Source organism: Macadamia integrifolia, chromosome 13 (assembly GCF_013358625.1).
Source record: "Macadamia integrifolia cultivar HAES 741 chromosome 13, SCU_Mint_v3, whole genome shotgun sequence".
Lineage (NCBI taxonomy): Eukaryota > Viridiplantae > Streptophyta > Magnoliopsida > Proteales > Proteaceae > Macadamia > Macadamia integrifolia.
Genome location: NC_056569.1, coordinates 12,336,827 through 12,354,419, shown reverse-complemented (window position 1 = coordinate 12,354,419; position 17,593 = coordinate 12,336,827). Strand labels below are relative to the sequence as shown.

The 17,593-nt window shown below is 43.6% G+C and overlaps 1 protein-coding gene across 2 annotated transcripts in view; it reads right to left on the bottom strand.

The window, feature by feature from the left end:
- LOC122059670 (ribosomal RNA small subunit methyltransferase H) overlaps window positions 1–17,593 on the bottom strand; it is a 47,608-nt gene that overhangs the window by 6,178 nt on the left and 23,837 nt on the right. For both annotated transcript variants that reach the window (XR_006134105.1, XM_042622620.1), the window contains exon 3: window positions 1,011–1,079. Coding sequence is in view for 1 of the 2 variants with exons in the window: in XM_042622620.1 (XP_042478554.1) it covers window positions 1,011–1,079 (69 nt within the window). In the remaining variant the exon portion in view is untranslated. The remainder of the gene's footprint in view (window positions 1–1,010; window positions 1,080–17,593) is intronic.

The window sequence follows — 17,593 nt, the reverse complement described above, 5'->3', positions numbered from 1 at the left end:
TGGAGAGCAAGGATCCAAGTAGCGGACCCGCTTTAGCTGTGTTCTACTTCGTTAGTGTTATTACTAATTTGTTTCCTTTAATGCCTACTTTTGTTTTTCCTTAGTGTTACTTGGATCCATGCAGCCAACTCCATTAAGTTGGGATAAGGCTTTGTTGTTGTTGATGTTGTTGTTGTTGACATTTCAGGGAAAGTCCGTATGTGATACTATGGGAAAGCTCGCCTTCTGCACAACCATAACCATATTTGGATGGAAAGAAATCATAGGAAATGGACCTCCAACTCTCGCTCTCTTGATAAGAATTGGGGCTCCATCTCTTTTGATGTCAAGATTCCTTGGGTTACTTCAACTTGTAATCCATCTCCTAGAAACTGTCATATTGTAAATTCCTGAGAGCTCTCCAGCTCCATCATCAGGAATAGCCCTCCTATTTGAGTTTGGGTTTTGTTTTTCTCTCCCCCTCCCCTTTTTAGGGGCTGTATGTTTTCTTTCTGCTTGGTAATGAATTATTTATTAACCCAGAAAAAAAAAAAGGAAACTCAAACAGGTCAAAACATTTATGCTGTTTTAACACATACACAGCTGAAAGTGTACCAAAACAAAGCCTCCATCAAGAACCTCTCCCTCACTCATCAGTGTTCATTTATGTCATAAATTTCTCACTGTTACAATATGTAATTTTCTAACACTGACAATGTACAGCATTCAGCACATATAACACTGGAAAACAGAAGAACAATAGTCTGTTCTTTTGGTAGGTATGCAATGGTATTCTCTGAAGAACTGCTATTATTATCAATGACACACAGAGAATGCCATGGAAGATGGCCAGAGCATAATAACATTATGGAATTCTCTTTAGGACATCAAATCAAGTGAGAGTCACTTTCTTTGGAAATGCATTTCATTCTACTTGGCAAGTTTTGGACTTGATAGTCATTGACGAAATAGAATAAGATAAAACAAAAGCATGGGGAAATTTGAAAAAAGAAAACTGTACTGGCTTGGACCTGAGGATTCATCCGCATATCAAGAGGCCCATCACTGAGAACACCGAACCCTCTTTCAGCATTGTTCACCTGTGCACAGAACATGAGACACTGTAAAGGGCACAAGTTATATGGTCCATAAAAAGAGGCTAGATTGATCGACTTCTTTGTCTTAAAAAGTTACAAGCAAATTCACAAACAATCAGAAAGGCAGGTAAATTTACTTCGGAATAACCAATCAAATATTTTTTTTTGGATGAATAAATAAATTTATACCCAAAGAGAAGAGAAAATACAAGGGGAAAAGGGGGGGGAGGGGAGGCTTAAGCCGACAAGGAGAAGCCAACCCCGGGGGGAACAAAGCAAAAAACAACTAAAAGACAAACAGTAGCAACCAACCACCACCAGCCAAGGCGAGAACAGTGGAAGAAACTAGAGAAGGGAGGGGGGAGGGGGAGGGGGAGGGGGGGGGAGGGGGAGGGGCAGGCAAAAGGCTCCAGGAAGAGATTATGTGATCATTTCTGATAGAAAAGGGGATTGGCTGGGATCGAAAGGAGTTCAGAGATTGGATTTTTGAGGCAACATCAAGGAAGATGGCTTTCCAAATCCTATCAGGGGAGTGGGAGTTGGAAGACCATCTACGAATGTTACGCTCCATCTAGAGGTAGTAATTGTAGTAGAAAAGACAAGTTTACCAATGGTGTCACAGATGGAGGAGCCATCATAAGTCATATCAACCCAAATACATTCTCTATCAAAGGGAAGAATTAACCTAAGGGAAGGCCAGCAATGAGATAGGACAGTTTTCCAGACCAAGGAAGAAAGAGAACAAGAGAAGAAGAGGTGGGGGATATTCTCTTGACCATCAGGGCAGAGACAACAGGCAGGATCGACTTGGATGTGCCGACGGAGAAGGAAGGACTATGTGGGGAGGTAATCGGAGAGACATTTCCAGGTAGTGAAGTTGTGAAGGGGAATATGGCCTTTGAACCTGGTGAGATTACGTTATTGGACAACAGGGCCCGAGGATTTGATAAAGGACCAAGCAGAGGCAAAGGAGAACAACCCATTGGAAGAGGGAAGCTAAACACATTTATCCTCCCTTCCATGATGCCTAAGGGGAAAGGGGGGAAGGGAGTCCCACAGATCTACTAGGGGGGGAGAGGGAGGAGGGGTCCAGCCCAGAGGGAAGAGAATGGAGGAGACAAGAGGATTTGGGAAGACCAAAGGAATAGATGATCCTAGGGGTGACTAGAGAAGAGAGGATACCCGAGGGGTGCCAAGGGTCCATCCAAAGGGAGGTTGAATGCCCATTGCCAATGATGTCGGAACAAGCAGTAAGGGCAAGGGGTCTGAGGCTAAGGATTTTCCGCCAAATCCACAAGGCATCAAAGGGGGAGGGGCAAGTCCAAAGGGAGTTGGGAGTAAGCAGAGAAGAGTATACCCAGTCCACCCAGATGCTCCAATGCTTGGAGGCAATCTTCTAGATAAGCTTGAGAATGCCCACAGTGTTGACCTCCTTGATCCTTCTGATACTGAGACCTCCTTCAGACTTGGGCAGGTAGACCTTTTCCCAAGACATAGGATGGAGAAACTTGGAGGAGTCGGAACCTTTCCAGAGGAAGGAATAGAATAGACTTTCAATGGATTTGATAATGGAAGCAGGAAGGACAAAGATCCCAGACCAGTAGAGATGAAGAGATTGGAGGACATATCTGATAAGGATAACCCGACTAGTATAGGAAAGGAGATTGCCTTTCCAGAGCTGGAGCCTTTTCCAGATCAGATCAAGCATAGGGGAGCAATGGTGGGCAGAGAGCCTAGAGGAAATGAGAGGGAGGCTCAGGTACTTGACTGGCAAGGAACCCAAGGAGAAGCCCGTGATACGAAGGAGAAGGGATTGAATATCAAAAGAGACACCAGAGAGGAAGAGATTAGATTTGAGGAGGTTGATGGAGAGCCCAGAAAGGGATTCAAAGGAATGAAGGGCAGACATAATGGAAGAGAGAGAGACGGAGTCAGCTTTAGAGAAGACCATGATGTCATCTGAAAAAGCAAGGTGAGTAAGAGAGGGGTGCTTACACTTGGGAATAGGGGAAATGAGATGAAGATCAGAGGCCGACTGAATGGTGCGGGAGAGAACCTCGAGAAAGAGAGAGAGAAAAGAAAGGGGGAGAGAGGGCAGCCTTGGCGGATACCCCGCCCAGAAGGGAAGTATCCAACAGAGCTACCATTGACTAAAACTGAGAACCGGGGAGTGGATAAGCAGTAGAAGATCCAATGGACAAAGGAAGGGGGAAAGGACATTTGGAGCAAGACTTTAGAGATGTAGTCCCAACTGATAGAGTCAAAAGAAAGCCTTGTGGATGTCAATTTTGAGAAGAGCAGAGGGGGAGTAATTTTTCCGATCAAACCCTCTAACAATCTCGTGACAAAGGATGATGTTATCAGCAATGCTCCTTCCAGCAATAAAGGCTGATTGGTTGGGGCTCACAAGAGAATCAATGACTTTCCTAATCCTATTAGCCACGATTTTGGCTATGAACTTACAAAGCAGATTACAGAGAGAAATAAGCCTGAAGTCATTCATCGATTCAACACCTTCCTTCTTGGGGATGAAGCAGAGAAAGGTGTGATTGACCCCTTTGACCTGGGAGGGGTTGAGGAAGAAGCTCCTCACAGCAATGATGAGATCCTTACGAACAATGTTCCAGCGAGAGGAAAAGAATCCCATACTGAAGCCGTCAGGGCCAAGGGCTTTGTTGGCCTTATGAGAGAGGATGGCAGAAAGGATTTCCTCGTCAGTGGGAATGGAAAGAAGAGAAGGAAGATCATTTGGGACAAATTTGTTGAGGAGATGGAGGGTATAAGAGGAGAAGGAAGAAGGGGCTGGGAGAAGATTCCCATGAAGTGAGAAACAACTTTAGACTTGATTTCCTCGGGGAGGAGGGGCTCAGTACCAGTGGAAGAAAGGAGCTTGGGGATGGTATTCGAATTGTTTTTAGCTTTGAGAGAGCGATGGAAGAAGGCGAAGTTGGAGTCTCCAAGATCAAGCCACTTGATACAAGCTTTCTGGCAAAAGAAGCTCCCCTCTTGGGCAAGAAGCAAGGCAAGCTCAGAAGCAACGGCCTTCTCATCAGAGGCAAGGACAGGGTTAAGCAAATCAAGCTGAATTTTGGATTGAATGAGAAGAAGCTTGTCTTGACAAGAGGAGACACGGGAAGAAATGTTGCCAAGGTGGAGGAATTCCAAAGTATAAGGGCAGCTTGGATAGATTTGAGCTTTTTGGCAAAAGCAATAAGGGGAGGGAAGGAGCGGGGAATGGGAATGGACTAGGAATTTTGGACAATAGGAAGAAAGTCCTGATGGGAGGTCCATATATCAAAGAATTTGAACAGCTTAGGACCGAAGGAAGAGAGGGGAAGAACATGAAGATCCATGGGACAGTGATCCGAGATACGAGGGAGATCGAAACAGGCATGGGAGGAGGGAAAGGACTCCAGCCAAGGCTCATTAACCAGGGTTCGGTCAAGCTTATAGGCAACCCGAGAAGAACCAACTCTGGGGTTGTGCCACGTAAGCTTGGTGCCGGACCACCTTAGATCACTGAGACCAAGATCATCAATGCAATCATTGAAGGAATTGACCACTAGAGGGTTAACGGGATTATCTCCATGCTTCTCATGGCTGAAACGGATGACATTGAAATCACCCCCCATCCCTCAGGGACGAGAGCCAAAGGAGGGAGCACAAGAGAGAAGATCAGACCAAAGGGGGAGCCTACGAGAGGGCAAGGTTATGGGCATAGATGATCGAGAAGAAGCAGATGAAGGAACCAGAAGCATGGGAGATGGAGAGGTGAATGACTTGGTCCGAAGAGGAGAGGGGAGAGGGGAGAGATGGAGAGATAAGAGGGGTTCCCGAGAATCCAAATTCTACCAATGGGACTATGGATGTAGTTATTGGCAAAGGACCAGGAGGGCGCAATAGAAGCGGCGATGCAAGTAGCATTAAACTCTAATACTCGAGTCTCAAGAAGACAGCAGAGATTAGACTTGGAGGAACGGATCTCCGCTTGCTTAGCCAATGAATTGAGACCACGGACATTCCAAATGGTCCAAGGAGTCATGTAGAACTGGAGTGGGGGGCAACGAATGCTCAGAAGAGTCGGCAAGAGGTCCAGAAGAAGGGGGCTTGGTAGGAGGATTAGATCTGAGATTAAGTGTGGCGGATTTAGAATTATTGGTGGATTTAGAGCGCAAGGAGGTTCTGGAAGTAGAGGTGGAAGATTTTTTCTTCTTGGAGGCCCAATAGAAAGGGGGAGGGAGGGTAAGGAGAGGGGGAGGAAGAAGAAATGCTGGTGGGATGAATGGGGGATGGTGGGTTAAGGCTAATGTAGGTTGGTGGGGAGCCCAAGAGGGGGGGAGTAGACAACAATGAGGGTCGTGGCTGCAGGTTGCAACAGGACAGGTGAGACCATAATTCTCAATGGCACAAGAGGGGCCGGATTGAGAACCAATGTGAGAGCAGTCCGGCAAACTCATGGTGGTTGCAGCGGCATCAGAGTGAGCAATTCCTATCATAGGCAAGGTAGTGGCGAGCTCGGCAGCGCCTTCCAAGGCTAAGGCATGCGCCTCTGTGGATTGATGAGAACCAACAGAGGCGATGCAGACGTAATTTACTGAAGCAAGGACAGCAGCATCGGGATTGATCGTGGGATCAAAAGTTGTGGTGGACAGCGTCAGGTTGCCATCTTGATCAGTCGAAGCAGAGGTAAGGGGATCGCAAGCCATGGTAAGAGAGACCAGCGATTCCCCTACATCAAGATGGGCAACAGCAGCAGCGGCGGCATCGGATAGGACTCCAGCATCAGACAGGGGGCTCGAGGGAGCGACAGCAGTGGCAGCGGGGGGAGAACAGCAGCAGACATGGTGCTCAAGGGAGAGGCAATGAGCTGAGGTAGAGAGCAGGCGGAGGGGCTCACGATAGCGGCAATGGGCAGAGGTAGCGGAGGCGAGATTTATAAGACGAATGTAGACCGGGAAAGGGATATCCCATTGACGAAGGAAGATGGGCTTTATCCCAACATACCACAAACCTCTGTCAATGGCGGCACTACGATCACCGATGGCAGAGAAGTTAAAGACGAAAATGCCATTCTCCAACATGTAGATTGAGAGTGTCAGAAGGCTTCCATTGGTTTAGAAGGGAAGCCTTAACCACCGAGAAGGGAGGTGGCTACCAAGGAACGAACTGACAACATAGTTATTCCAATTGGAGATTTCAGAGGCAAGGAGAGCCGACGGGCAAAGTCCAATAGGTATAGAGTTATGAATGGACGGAGGATAAAAGTAAAGGGAGTGCCCAACCGAGGGAGGGAGAGGAGAGGAGAGGAGGAAGAGAGAGGAGAGGCGGAGGAAACGACGGAAGTCCAGGGGTGGGAATCAGTAGGTTCGATAGGAGGAGGAGGCAGGGAAGAGGGGGCGGAGGGAGATAGAGGCTGGGGAGAGGAAGCAGGAACAAGGCAGTTTCCAACGGCAGGGGCCGCCGGAGAAGGGGTGGGTGGCATACGGACAAGTCAGGGGAGGGGTTCCATGGTCAGCGATGTGACTTTTGACCCACCAATCAATATTAAATTGGAGTTATGGGATACATATGCGGATAACAAAATCATCTTTCAAACGAAATCCAACGAGCATATAGGAACTTGGATGATTACGTTAAACGAGAAAAAGAAAGAGGTACTGAAAGAAAGCCAGGGTGATGCGATGATGAATAAGCCAGGATGATTGCAGTGATTAATACTTAGGAGGAAGGCCAAAAGAAAGGACTAAGCTTTGAGTAGAAGTTTTAGATGGCAGATCCCTCAAGTAACTGAGCAGAGTAGTATTATGATCAACCAACAAGCAAACATTTACTCAATCTTATCCTAGCTAAATGGGGTCGGCTACATGGATCCTTAGCCTTTAATCAGCTCTATTCGATGTCATACTAGATATAAGGCCTAACTGTCTTTCCCCACCAATTCTCCTAATGACATTCCTTAGCCCTTAATTAGCTCTATTCGATGTCATACTAGATATAAGGCCTAACTGTCTTTCCCCACCAATTCTCCTAATGACATTTTAGGTCTGCCCCTAGCTCTTTTAGTTCCATCAATCTGAATCAAATCACTCCTCTGTACTGGAGCATCCAAAGACCTATATTAAACATGCGCCATGCCACATTAAATGACTTATTCGTGGCTTATTTTCCCTTTTTTTTCCCCCTTTGATAGAATCGTAGCTTATTCTCATGATCCATCACATATGAGAAAATAAAGAGGACCAAACCTCCGGCTAGTTGTTTTTTTTTTCCTCCTATTTTGGCCTTGCGTTTTTTTACTGCTATTCCTTCTCTTTTCCCCTAGGGGCTATATATTCCTTCTCCTTCTTTTCTTTGGTAATGAATTATTTATTCACGAAAAACAGGGGGGGCGAGACTGTACCTAATGTTCTAGAACCCATATAACTGCCTTTGCTAATCCGTTATTCATCCTCAGACAGGGAATGATAAGCATCTATGAAACAGTTAATAAGGCACTTCCCAAGGAAAGCCTCATGCTCTCATCAAAATGTTGATTTGATGACAGTATTTTCTCCTCGTGCTTTGTAAAAGTGTGTAGGGTCCACAAGTATAAGAATGATATGTATTATCTCCTCGTGCTTTGTAAAAGTGTGTAGGGTCCACAAGTATTGGATCCAATGTTGTAAGTTGCTCTATAAATAGAGCCTTAATCCTAATAACAAGATAAGTTTAAGTTTGATGAACATCTGTGCTTAAGAAAGAATGGTATCAGAGCCGGGCGGACTAGGGGAGAGTGAGTGCGCGTCTATCTCCTGCGTAAGGAGTTTAGTCCCACATTTCTCGTGGATCCCGTCCGCGGTCTATACTTAAGTCCCTGGGTGCCTTTTCCTAATAAGCCGGTTTTAAGGGAGAAAGAAAAGGGTTAAATCCAAAAAGCATTTAATATAGCAACATTGCCTTCATAGACGCAACATCACCATTTCATGTAGAAATGCAACCCTAAAACAATGCAAAAGATAATGGAAAAAAAAGAATAAGCAATGTACACAGATTTATAAGTTTCGGTAAGATTGCCTACGTCCTCGGTGAGATGAGATCCTACTTCACTATCAATGGAGAATATGGTTACAACGCTCATCCTCACACCTCTCAGTATTGCTTGCATTACAGAGACTCGCTATAAATATATAGCAAGATCGCCGTCTTGCCTGTCAAGGCGCTGCACCAGTACTCCCTGGATTAAACTTTGACGGAATACAAGACATCGTACACCAACAATCTCCACCTTCGCTTGAATTTTGTCGAGCCTCCTGTAAAGACAACCTATAGACGTCTTCATCCCCGTACCTCATTAGAGGTACAAACCCGCACCTCTTTGGTGCGTCTCTCATCATCAACAATGAGTAATATTAATCAAGTCCAAACAGGACTCAAAACTTCTCTGTGGTAACTAGCTTAGTAATCATATTTGCAGGATTAACATCTGTATGAATTTTTCTTAAGTGAATACTACCTTCTGACACGAGTTCCCTGATCTTGTGAAATCTCACATCAATATGCTTTGTCCTTGTATGAAACACCTGATTCTTTGCAAGATGTATGGCATTCTGATTGTCACAATGTAACATTGTACCTCCTTACTCCAACCAACTTGTTCGTTAAGGACTTCGTCATGTAGATGCTTTCAAGTTTAGCCCATAACTGCAGTGCAGATTCGATACCCATAACATATTGTAGGGCATCATCAAAAAGATTCAATCGAATAGCACTTATCGCCTTTTCCTCCTATCTCTTCCCAATCTTCATCAGTGATTTTTACAGGTTTCTTCGACTTCCCCAACAACATTTTCGCCAAACTCCGTTATATCAGAAGATCCTTCATCTTTTGACGCCAGAGGGTAAAATTGTTCTTCCCATTGAACCGCTCGATATCATACTTGACATTAGATCCCTTCCCTACCATCGTGAGAGTAAACCCTAGAAAACGGAAACCCAGAGCTCTGATACCAATTTGTAGAAACATAACCCTAAAACGATGCAGAAGATAATGGAAAAACAAAAACAAGCAATGCACACAGACTTACGAGGTTCGACAAGATTGCCTACGTCCTCGGTGAGATAAGATCCTGCTTCACTATCAATAGAAAATAAGGTTACAACGTTTGTCCTCACAGCTCTTAGTATTGCTTGAAAGAAACCCTCGTTATGAATATATAGCGAAAAACCCTAATTCGGAAAGTACAAAACTACCCTCAAATAAAAAATTCGAGCGGGACCACAGTCCTGCTTGCCAAGGCGCTGCACCAGTACTCCCTGGATTAAACTGTGAAGGAATACAAGACATCATACACCAACATTTCACACCACCTCTGAAGTTCCAAACCACCACCTCCCACTGATTCATTTGATGTACAACCAATTGAGGCTCATCCCAGTTCCAATTCAATAGATGATTCACTTGTTTCATCCAAGAATATCTGAAGCAGTATACAGTTCAAACAAATATCATATCTTATGGGTAATAGGCCCACAAGATTACAAATCAACCACAACCACATACCAAAAATTTCGGTTCAACAAGATATGTCAGCAATGTTCTTTTATTTAGTTATTTATTTTTGGGGGGATGGGAGTGTTGGGGGGTGTTCGGTTACATGCTTACAATATTCACAAGCGTACAAACCTTATTCCACTCCACATCTAGATGCCACAACAAAAGAAACAATCATGTCTTTTTGTCGACTAATTAAACTGAGAGCAATTACTTGTTTTCCATAAAGAAGAACCACCCTAATAGATCAGTCTAACTGTACTATAATCACCACTCCGCTACAGAAATTACTAACTTTGGTGAAGACAGATTCAAACAGACTGATTTGCATGTTCAGACAAACCAAAATCATGCCTTGGTTCTTTACAAAAACAAAAGATTGATCTGAAACTTCTGTCTTCGTTATGGTACAAGGTTTCATAAGCTTTCAGCGAAATCTCGGCTTTTGTTTCAGTTTCTGACTTGGATAAAGCTTCTGATTGACAAGACCTGATTCTCCATCAGCCACCTCCCAGTCAAATATCTGGGCTTGCCTCTGATTCCATCCAGGTTGTCTGCCCACCATTGTACTTCAATGTTAGATCTCATCAGGAAAAGGCTCCAATAATGGAAAGGAAGCTCCTCTCTTTTGCGGATCGGTTGATTCTCATCAGATTTTGTGTTCCAGTCCTCCTATATCTATTGGTCTAGTATCTTTGGTTTGTCCCAGTCCATTATCAAGACGTTGGAATCCCTTGTCTGCCTTCCTCTGGAAAGGAACAGATTCCTCTAGATTCCTCCGTCCCATTAGCTGAGATACTGTTTGTCTCCCCACGAAAGAGGGAGGTTTGGGTCTGAGGGACTAGGTGTATCAAAGAAGTCAACTCAGCTAGCATCATCAAGCTTTTTTTTAGATGATAAATAAAATATTAAAGAGAGAAGGAAAAAGAATATACAAAGGGGGAGAGAGAAAAGGGGAAAAAAGGTCGGAGGGAGACAAAGCGAGAAGCTACACAGCGACAGCAATCAAGGGGGGGTAAAATAGAGCTGGGCAGACCCCAGGAGAACAACAATAAGTCCGTTCCTTGGGGAATCACTTACAGGGCGAGATGGATTTCCAGATCATATCAAAGGATCTAAAGTTGGAAGTCCATCTATGGAGGTTACGTTCCATCTAAATGTGATTGATGGATGCACAAAAAGCAAGCTTACCAGCTGCATCGCATACAATGTTATCTACAAATGTCATGTCAACCCAAATCCACTTTCTCTGAAGAGGGAGAATAGGCCTTTTGGAGGGCCAACAACAACTTAGAACCCGCTTCCAAACAGAGGTGTATAAAAGGGCAAGAAAGAAAAGATGGTCAACATATTCAGTACCATTCCAACAGAGGCAACAAGAAGAGGGAACCTGGATGTGTCTGCAAATTAAGAAGATTGGGTGGGAAGACAGTTGGAGAGAGCATGCCAATGAAAAAGTGACAGGGGATATGACCTTTGAACCAGAAAATTTTCCTCTAAGGAACTAAGGGACCTCTAGCTCTAACTAGATCCCAAGCAGAGAAGGAGCTAAAAAGACTAGAGGGAGAATGAGACCAATTGACTCAATCTACTCTTCCACGGTGAACAGGGGAGAGGAGGGAGGGCAAACCAAAGATCAGAAAGGGGCGGAGAGGGAGGGGGACACCAAACTCCATTATAGATGATGGAGGCAGCAAGAACATATCTAGGAAGACCAGAGGAATAGATAGATAGATCTAGCATTGACTAAGGAGGAGAAGACACCATCGGGGTGCCAGGGATCAAGCAAAGGGAAGTGGATGATCCATCCCGATGGAGGAGGAATCCAACCTAGATCAACTTGTATGTAATTCCTTTTATCATGTTAATAATCCAATATAGGTGGGAAGAGCTCTCTCTCTCTCTCTCTCTCTCTCTCTCTCTCTCTCTCTTATATGATTGCACACATCTCTTTCTCCTGTGCCTCTCACCTTCTTCTCTCTTCCTTTTACTTCTCCTCTTCTCCTTACTTCTCTCTTACCTTGATCCTTGCTTACTTCCAACTTGGGCATCAAAGCCAAGAAGGTTTGAGGGTCGAACAACAATTCTCTCTCATTCTTTGTGCCACTGTTGGAACCCTAAAAAAGTCAAGGGGTCTAATAGAGGCTATAATATGTAAGAAGATACAACTAGGAGATCTAATGGAAATCTATCGTTAACTAGAAAACTCATTGGAAGGAGATTCTGGGCTGTGAAGATCAATCAAAGAAAAAAAAAAGGTACCACTAGCAGCACCTAACCCAACTCCTCTCACATCCGGCATCAATAACAAGTCAGATCAAGCTTGTTGGAATCTCCCAGGCATACCTATCTTTACCAAATAGTCTTGTTTGCTGAAAGAATGAATTGTTGGTGCACAACTCATTCTCCCACAAAGTGACAAGTACCGCCAGCATTTGCTCTTGTGTGATTAAGAATATCAACACTCTACCGAAGTGCTTGTGTGATGCTTTTGGTTGATGGATGTTGGTTAGATACTTCATTAAGGTCTTTTGAGTTTCCATGGGATGATGTTTTATCTTGAAATGTGTATGTGATTTGAGTTTCTTCAAGTTCTGTGGTTTGCCCTCTTATTAGATTTTTTTTAAAGTACTGGGAAGGAGTGTCTGGGTAGAGTGTGTACTCTCCATTTGGTTTGGATTCCAACCATTTTTTTTTTGGGTGTATTCAAACATCGTGTCAAAAGTTAGTCACTTAGTTGACCTATGGAAGCTTCAGCTGGTGGTTCCATGGGTACCAACCCTAGTTTGGTTACATTTGAAAATCTCAATATTCATATCCACTGTGAAGTTTGACAGTACCAACTACTTGGATTGGTCACATTCAGAGAAGTTATCCCTACGAAGGCGATCGAGGGAAGTTAGGTTACATTACTAGTACCATCAAGGCTCCTCCCAGTGATCCCACATACAAAAAATGGGAGACCAAGAACTCAACCGTTTTGGCTTGGTCAGTTTTTCTACGAAATCCGAGATTTGCAAGTGTATGAAAAAGGAAATTGCAAAGGATATATAGGATAGTGTCTTTAAGACTTTTGACCGAGAGGATGACTCAGGTAAGGTCTACCAACACCTTCAAAAGGTTATCACAGTGAAGCAAGGGGACAAGACTATCTCTACTATTATAACATTGCTATTGGACTCTAGACGTTTGATCATTATCGGGACCTCTAGTTGTCCAGTCCAGCAAACAAAGCAAAGGTCTATAGAACTCTTACAAAGGAGCATGTTGGGTGCTTCATGGTCGTCCCCTGGCATGCATGGTAGACCTACTGGTATGAGTGGTAGCAAGAGAGGGGGAGCTAGAGCACACACCGTGATGGCTAAGACTGAGTCTATTGGGTACCCAATTGGACTACAGGAAGATCACAGTTCCATCACTTGAGATGATATTGCCGATGGTTCCCTTTCCTCTATTTCTAGTAAGGGCAGTGTTTATGTTACCTCTTCTATTTCCCTTAATTCGGTTCTTCATGTACCCCATTTTTCCATTAACCTACTATCTATAAGTCATTTAACCAAATATTTGAACTATTGTGTCACCTTCTTTCCTTCTTATTACCTTTTTCAGGATTTGGTGACGAAAAGGATTGGCAATGAACACGAGGAGAAAGGGCTCAACCTTTTTGAACCCCGGACATATTTTTTTTACCAAAGCTCAATCTTATGTGTGTGGGCGTAGTGACAACCACATCATTGATTCTGTGTTGCTTTGGCATCAATGCTTAGGCCATCCTTCTTTTAGTGTTTTAAAAAAAAATAGCCTCAATTGTTTTCTTCTATTTCCACATCTCATTTATTTCAGTGTGAACCATTTTATTTGCTAAACATTGTCGTTCCTCTTATCCTTACAATGGCAAAAGACCAATTGTTTATTTTCATATTGTGCATACAGATGCCTAGGACCTACACCTACTACCGCTTTATTTGGCTATCGCTATTTTATATAATTTATTAATGATTGTTCCCAAACTACATAGACCTTTTTGATAAAATATAAAAGCGAAGTCAAAGATGCTTTTAAAAACTTCTATCAAGTGATTTTCACTCAATTTGACACCAGAATTAAAATTGTCAATTCTGATAAAGGAGGGGGGGATATACAGTGGACTACAACATTTTTTTACTGATAATGGCATTATCCATCAGCTTGCTTCCTACTAACACATCAAAACAAAATGGGGTAGCTGAGAAGAAAAAATGTCATCCATTGGAAGTCAACTATTTGGCATGCATGTCCCTAAGACTTTTTGGCATGCCTTCCTAATCAACCATATGCCCACTAAGCTTTTTGGTCCCAAAATCCCCTTTGGACATTTTATCACCCTAGGCCTTTGCTTTTACTCTTCATCCCAAGGTGTTTGGATGTGTATACTACATTCATGTCAAATACCCATAAGTCTGCTCGGAATAAACTTGACCCTTAGGCACTCAAATGCCTTTTTGTTAGGTATTCTCCCTCTATCAAAAGTTATAAGTGCTATCATCCCTCTTCCGGAAAGTGTCTTCGCTCCAAAGATGTCACCTTCTTCAAATCTATGCCTTTCTTTACTCTTTCTCAGCACCCTCTTCAAGGGGAGAATAATGGGAGTGAAGAGGCTGCTAATGTCATCCTTTTTCTTCCACCTTTGCTAATTCCTCTTTTTCCCTTTTGATGTGGGAAAACATAAGTAGGCGGATGTTGTTGATATTCTTAATCATTCAGTGGGAGATGGTAATGAGAGGGAGTTACTTGTTTGCAAAAGAAAGGGAACAAAGACCTACCAAGAGTCCTCTTTGGATCGACATCCTGAGATCCACCCTTCTTAGTCAGGGAACACTCCTCTTCCTTCTTAGTTAGATCTTCCTATTGCTATTCAAAGGGAAAAAGAACATATACTAATCTTGTACCCCAGTTTTTTTTTCCTATGATGCTATCTCTCATACAAGTGTCGTTTTCTCTGTTGCCCTTTCCTCCACTCACATTCCTAAGAATGTCAATGAGGCCATATCTGATCCAAAGTGGAAGAAAGCTACGTTTGAGGAAATGATGGCTCTTGAGAAGACAGTAATTGGAAGCTGGTTGATCTTCCCAGGGGAGAGTTCCAATTGAATGTAGATGGGTCTATACAATCAAGTATCAGTATTGCCGATTCGGTAAGATGGTGCTATTGAGAAATATAAGGCCAGATTGGTGGCCAAAGGATATAGTCAAGTGTATGGGATTGACCATCAGGAGACATGTGGCCAAACATAATTTAATAAGTGCCTCTTATCGTTGTGGCTGCCAATAAAGATGACCATTTTATCAACTGGATGTGAAGAATGCATTTCTCCATGGTGACTTATAAGAGGAACTGTATATGCAAACTCCTCCAGGCATCAAATTTTCCTCTGCTGAAGGGAAAATATGTATTCTCAAGAAATCTCTATATGGCCTTAAACAACCGCCCAAAGACTAGATTTGAGAGGTTTAGACAGATGATGCAGTTTGGCGATGGATTTAGAATATCTTTTATTTACTTTCCATTTTTAGAGTTAGAATTATTATGATAGATTTTTAATTGAGTGAGAATTTTATTTCTATTTTAATTAGATGCAATATTTGTTTCAAATAGGAAAGTAGGTCTGTTTTCAGCCTTTAAATAGGTTTGTTGAACTCAACTGAGGGATAGATGAGAATGAAACTGAAATTATATTTTGGATGAAATTATGGCTGCCATGGTCTGCTTATTTCTTGTTCTCCTTCTTTGAAGTTCTCTTCTCTGATTCTCTTTTCCTCTTTTCCTCTTTTCCTCTTTTCCATCCTTACTTCCCATTATTTCTTCTTCTTCTTCATTATTTTCTGGTTTTTTCCTCCCAGCCCCTGTTCTGGGTGACAGTAGCAGGTTCAGAAGAAAGCTTCGCTGCAGCTAACGTCCAGTGGATTGACTCTGATATTTGGGTCAAAGGCTGCTACCCTGAAGGAGACCCTAACCCTAGAGAATCACCTCCAAAGTCTATCGGTGCAGTGGGTTACGAGATTGAGTTCAAGACTGATTTCAGTTCTAAGTTCTAACGCCAGATACAACTTTCAGAATCTGTTTGCTTTGATTCTTTTGATCTCTAGTCCATCTATTGGTGGATTTTTTTTTTTTTTTTTTTTTTGGTGAATAAATAATTCATAACCAAGAAGAACAAAGAAAAGCATACAACCCTCTGAGAGGGGGAAGGAAAAGAAAGAGGCCCAGCTTAAGGGGACACATTCCTGATGATGGAGCTAGGCAGCTCCTAGAAGTTTACAATATGACAATTCCTAGGAGTAGGATTACAAGTAAAGGAGAGCCTTGAGATCTTTGCTTTAACATCGAAGGAGATGGAACCCCAAATCCTATCCAGAGAGCAAGAGTTGGAGGTCCATTTCCTGTGATTTCTTTCCATCCAGATTTGATTTATGGTTACACAGAAGGCAAGCTTTCCAACCAGATCACATGTAGAGTTACCCCAAAAGGTCATGTCCATCCATATCCATTCCCTTTGAAGAGGGAGGATTCTTCTAGAGGTGGGCCAGCATTTAGCAAGAACCATACTCCAGATGGAGTTGGAGGTAGAGCATGCAAAAAATAGGTGATCCACAGATTCCGGCTCGTTCCCACAAAGGGTGCACATAGGATCAACTGGGATGCCTCGTTGAATGAGGAAGCAATGCGTAGGCAGGGAGTTAGAGAAAGCTCTCCAGGCCGTGAAGCTATGCCGTGGAATGTGATGAGGGAACCAAATGAGTTTGTGCCAAAGAGTGGGCGGGCCATGAATTCTTACAAACTCCCAAGCAACCTTGGTGGAGAAGGTCTTGGAAGGGGAGGCCATCCAAAGAGTGGAGTCATGTCTTAATCTTTGGGAGGCCGAGATGGGAGGCAAGGTTCTCCAAATGTCCTAAAGGTTGGCAGAGGAGGTGTCTAGAGGAGACCAAGAGCCTAAAGAAATAATATCAGCGACGAGGGCAAACTTGGGCAAGCCAGAGTTGTATATTTCCCTGGCACTAAGAGCATGGAAGAGGACTCCTTTGGGATGCCAGGGATCGAGCCAAAGAAAAGTAGAGAGACCATTACCAATATGGGCTGAAATGGCCGAGGAGAGCCGAGGGCGGATGGCTAAGATCTTGTGCCAAGCCCATGAGGCATCAGCCCAGGTCTTCATTGTCCAAAAGGAGTCAGACTTTAACTGATCTATATACTGTCTTTTTGGAAATGATCTTCCAGGCCAGCTTGATGATTCCGACAGAGTTCACATCTTTGATCCTTCTTATACCCAGACCCCCTTCTCCTTTGGGAAGACAAACAACAGCCCAACTAGAAGGACGGAGGAATCGCACACACTCACTCCCTTTCCACAAGAATGAGGCAAAGATGGACTTGAGTTTGGAGATGATGGATTCCGGCAATCCAAAAGTACCTGACCAGTAAATGTATGAAGCTTGAAGGACTGATCTGATGAGCACCAACCGGCTGGCAAAGGATAGGAGCCTTCCCTTCCAGAGCTGAAGCCACTTCCTAATAAGGTCAAGCATAGGGGTGCAATGGTGAGCAGAGAGCCTTGTCGGAATGAGAGGAAGCCCCGGATATTTCACTGGAAGATGACCCAAGCAAAACCCCGTATGGTCAAGGATGGAAGCTTTGGCAAAGTCAGATATCCCAGCTAGGAAAAGAAGACTTAGCTGGTTTTATACGAAGCCCCGACATATCAGCAAATTGGTTCAGACAAAGCATAATGTTCTGCATGGAGGTGGGATCAGCCTTTGAAAAGATCATCAAATCATCTGCAAAAGCCAGGTGAGTAAGCTTCATAGCTTTACATTTGGGAATAGTAGAGATGAGATTCCCCTAAGGCCACTTGTAAACTTCTGGAAAGAACTTCCATAGCCAGGCAAAATATGTAGGGAGAAAGAGGACATCCCTGCCGGATTCCCACAGAGGAGGAGAAATACCCTGCCA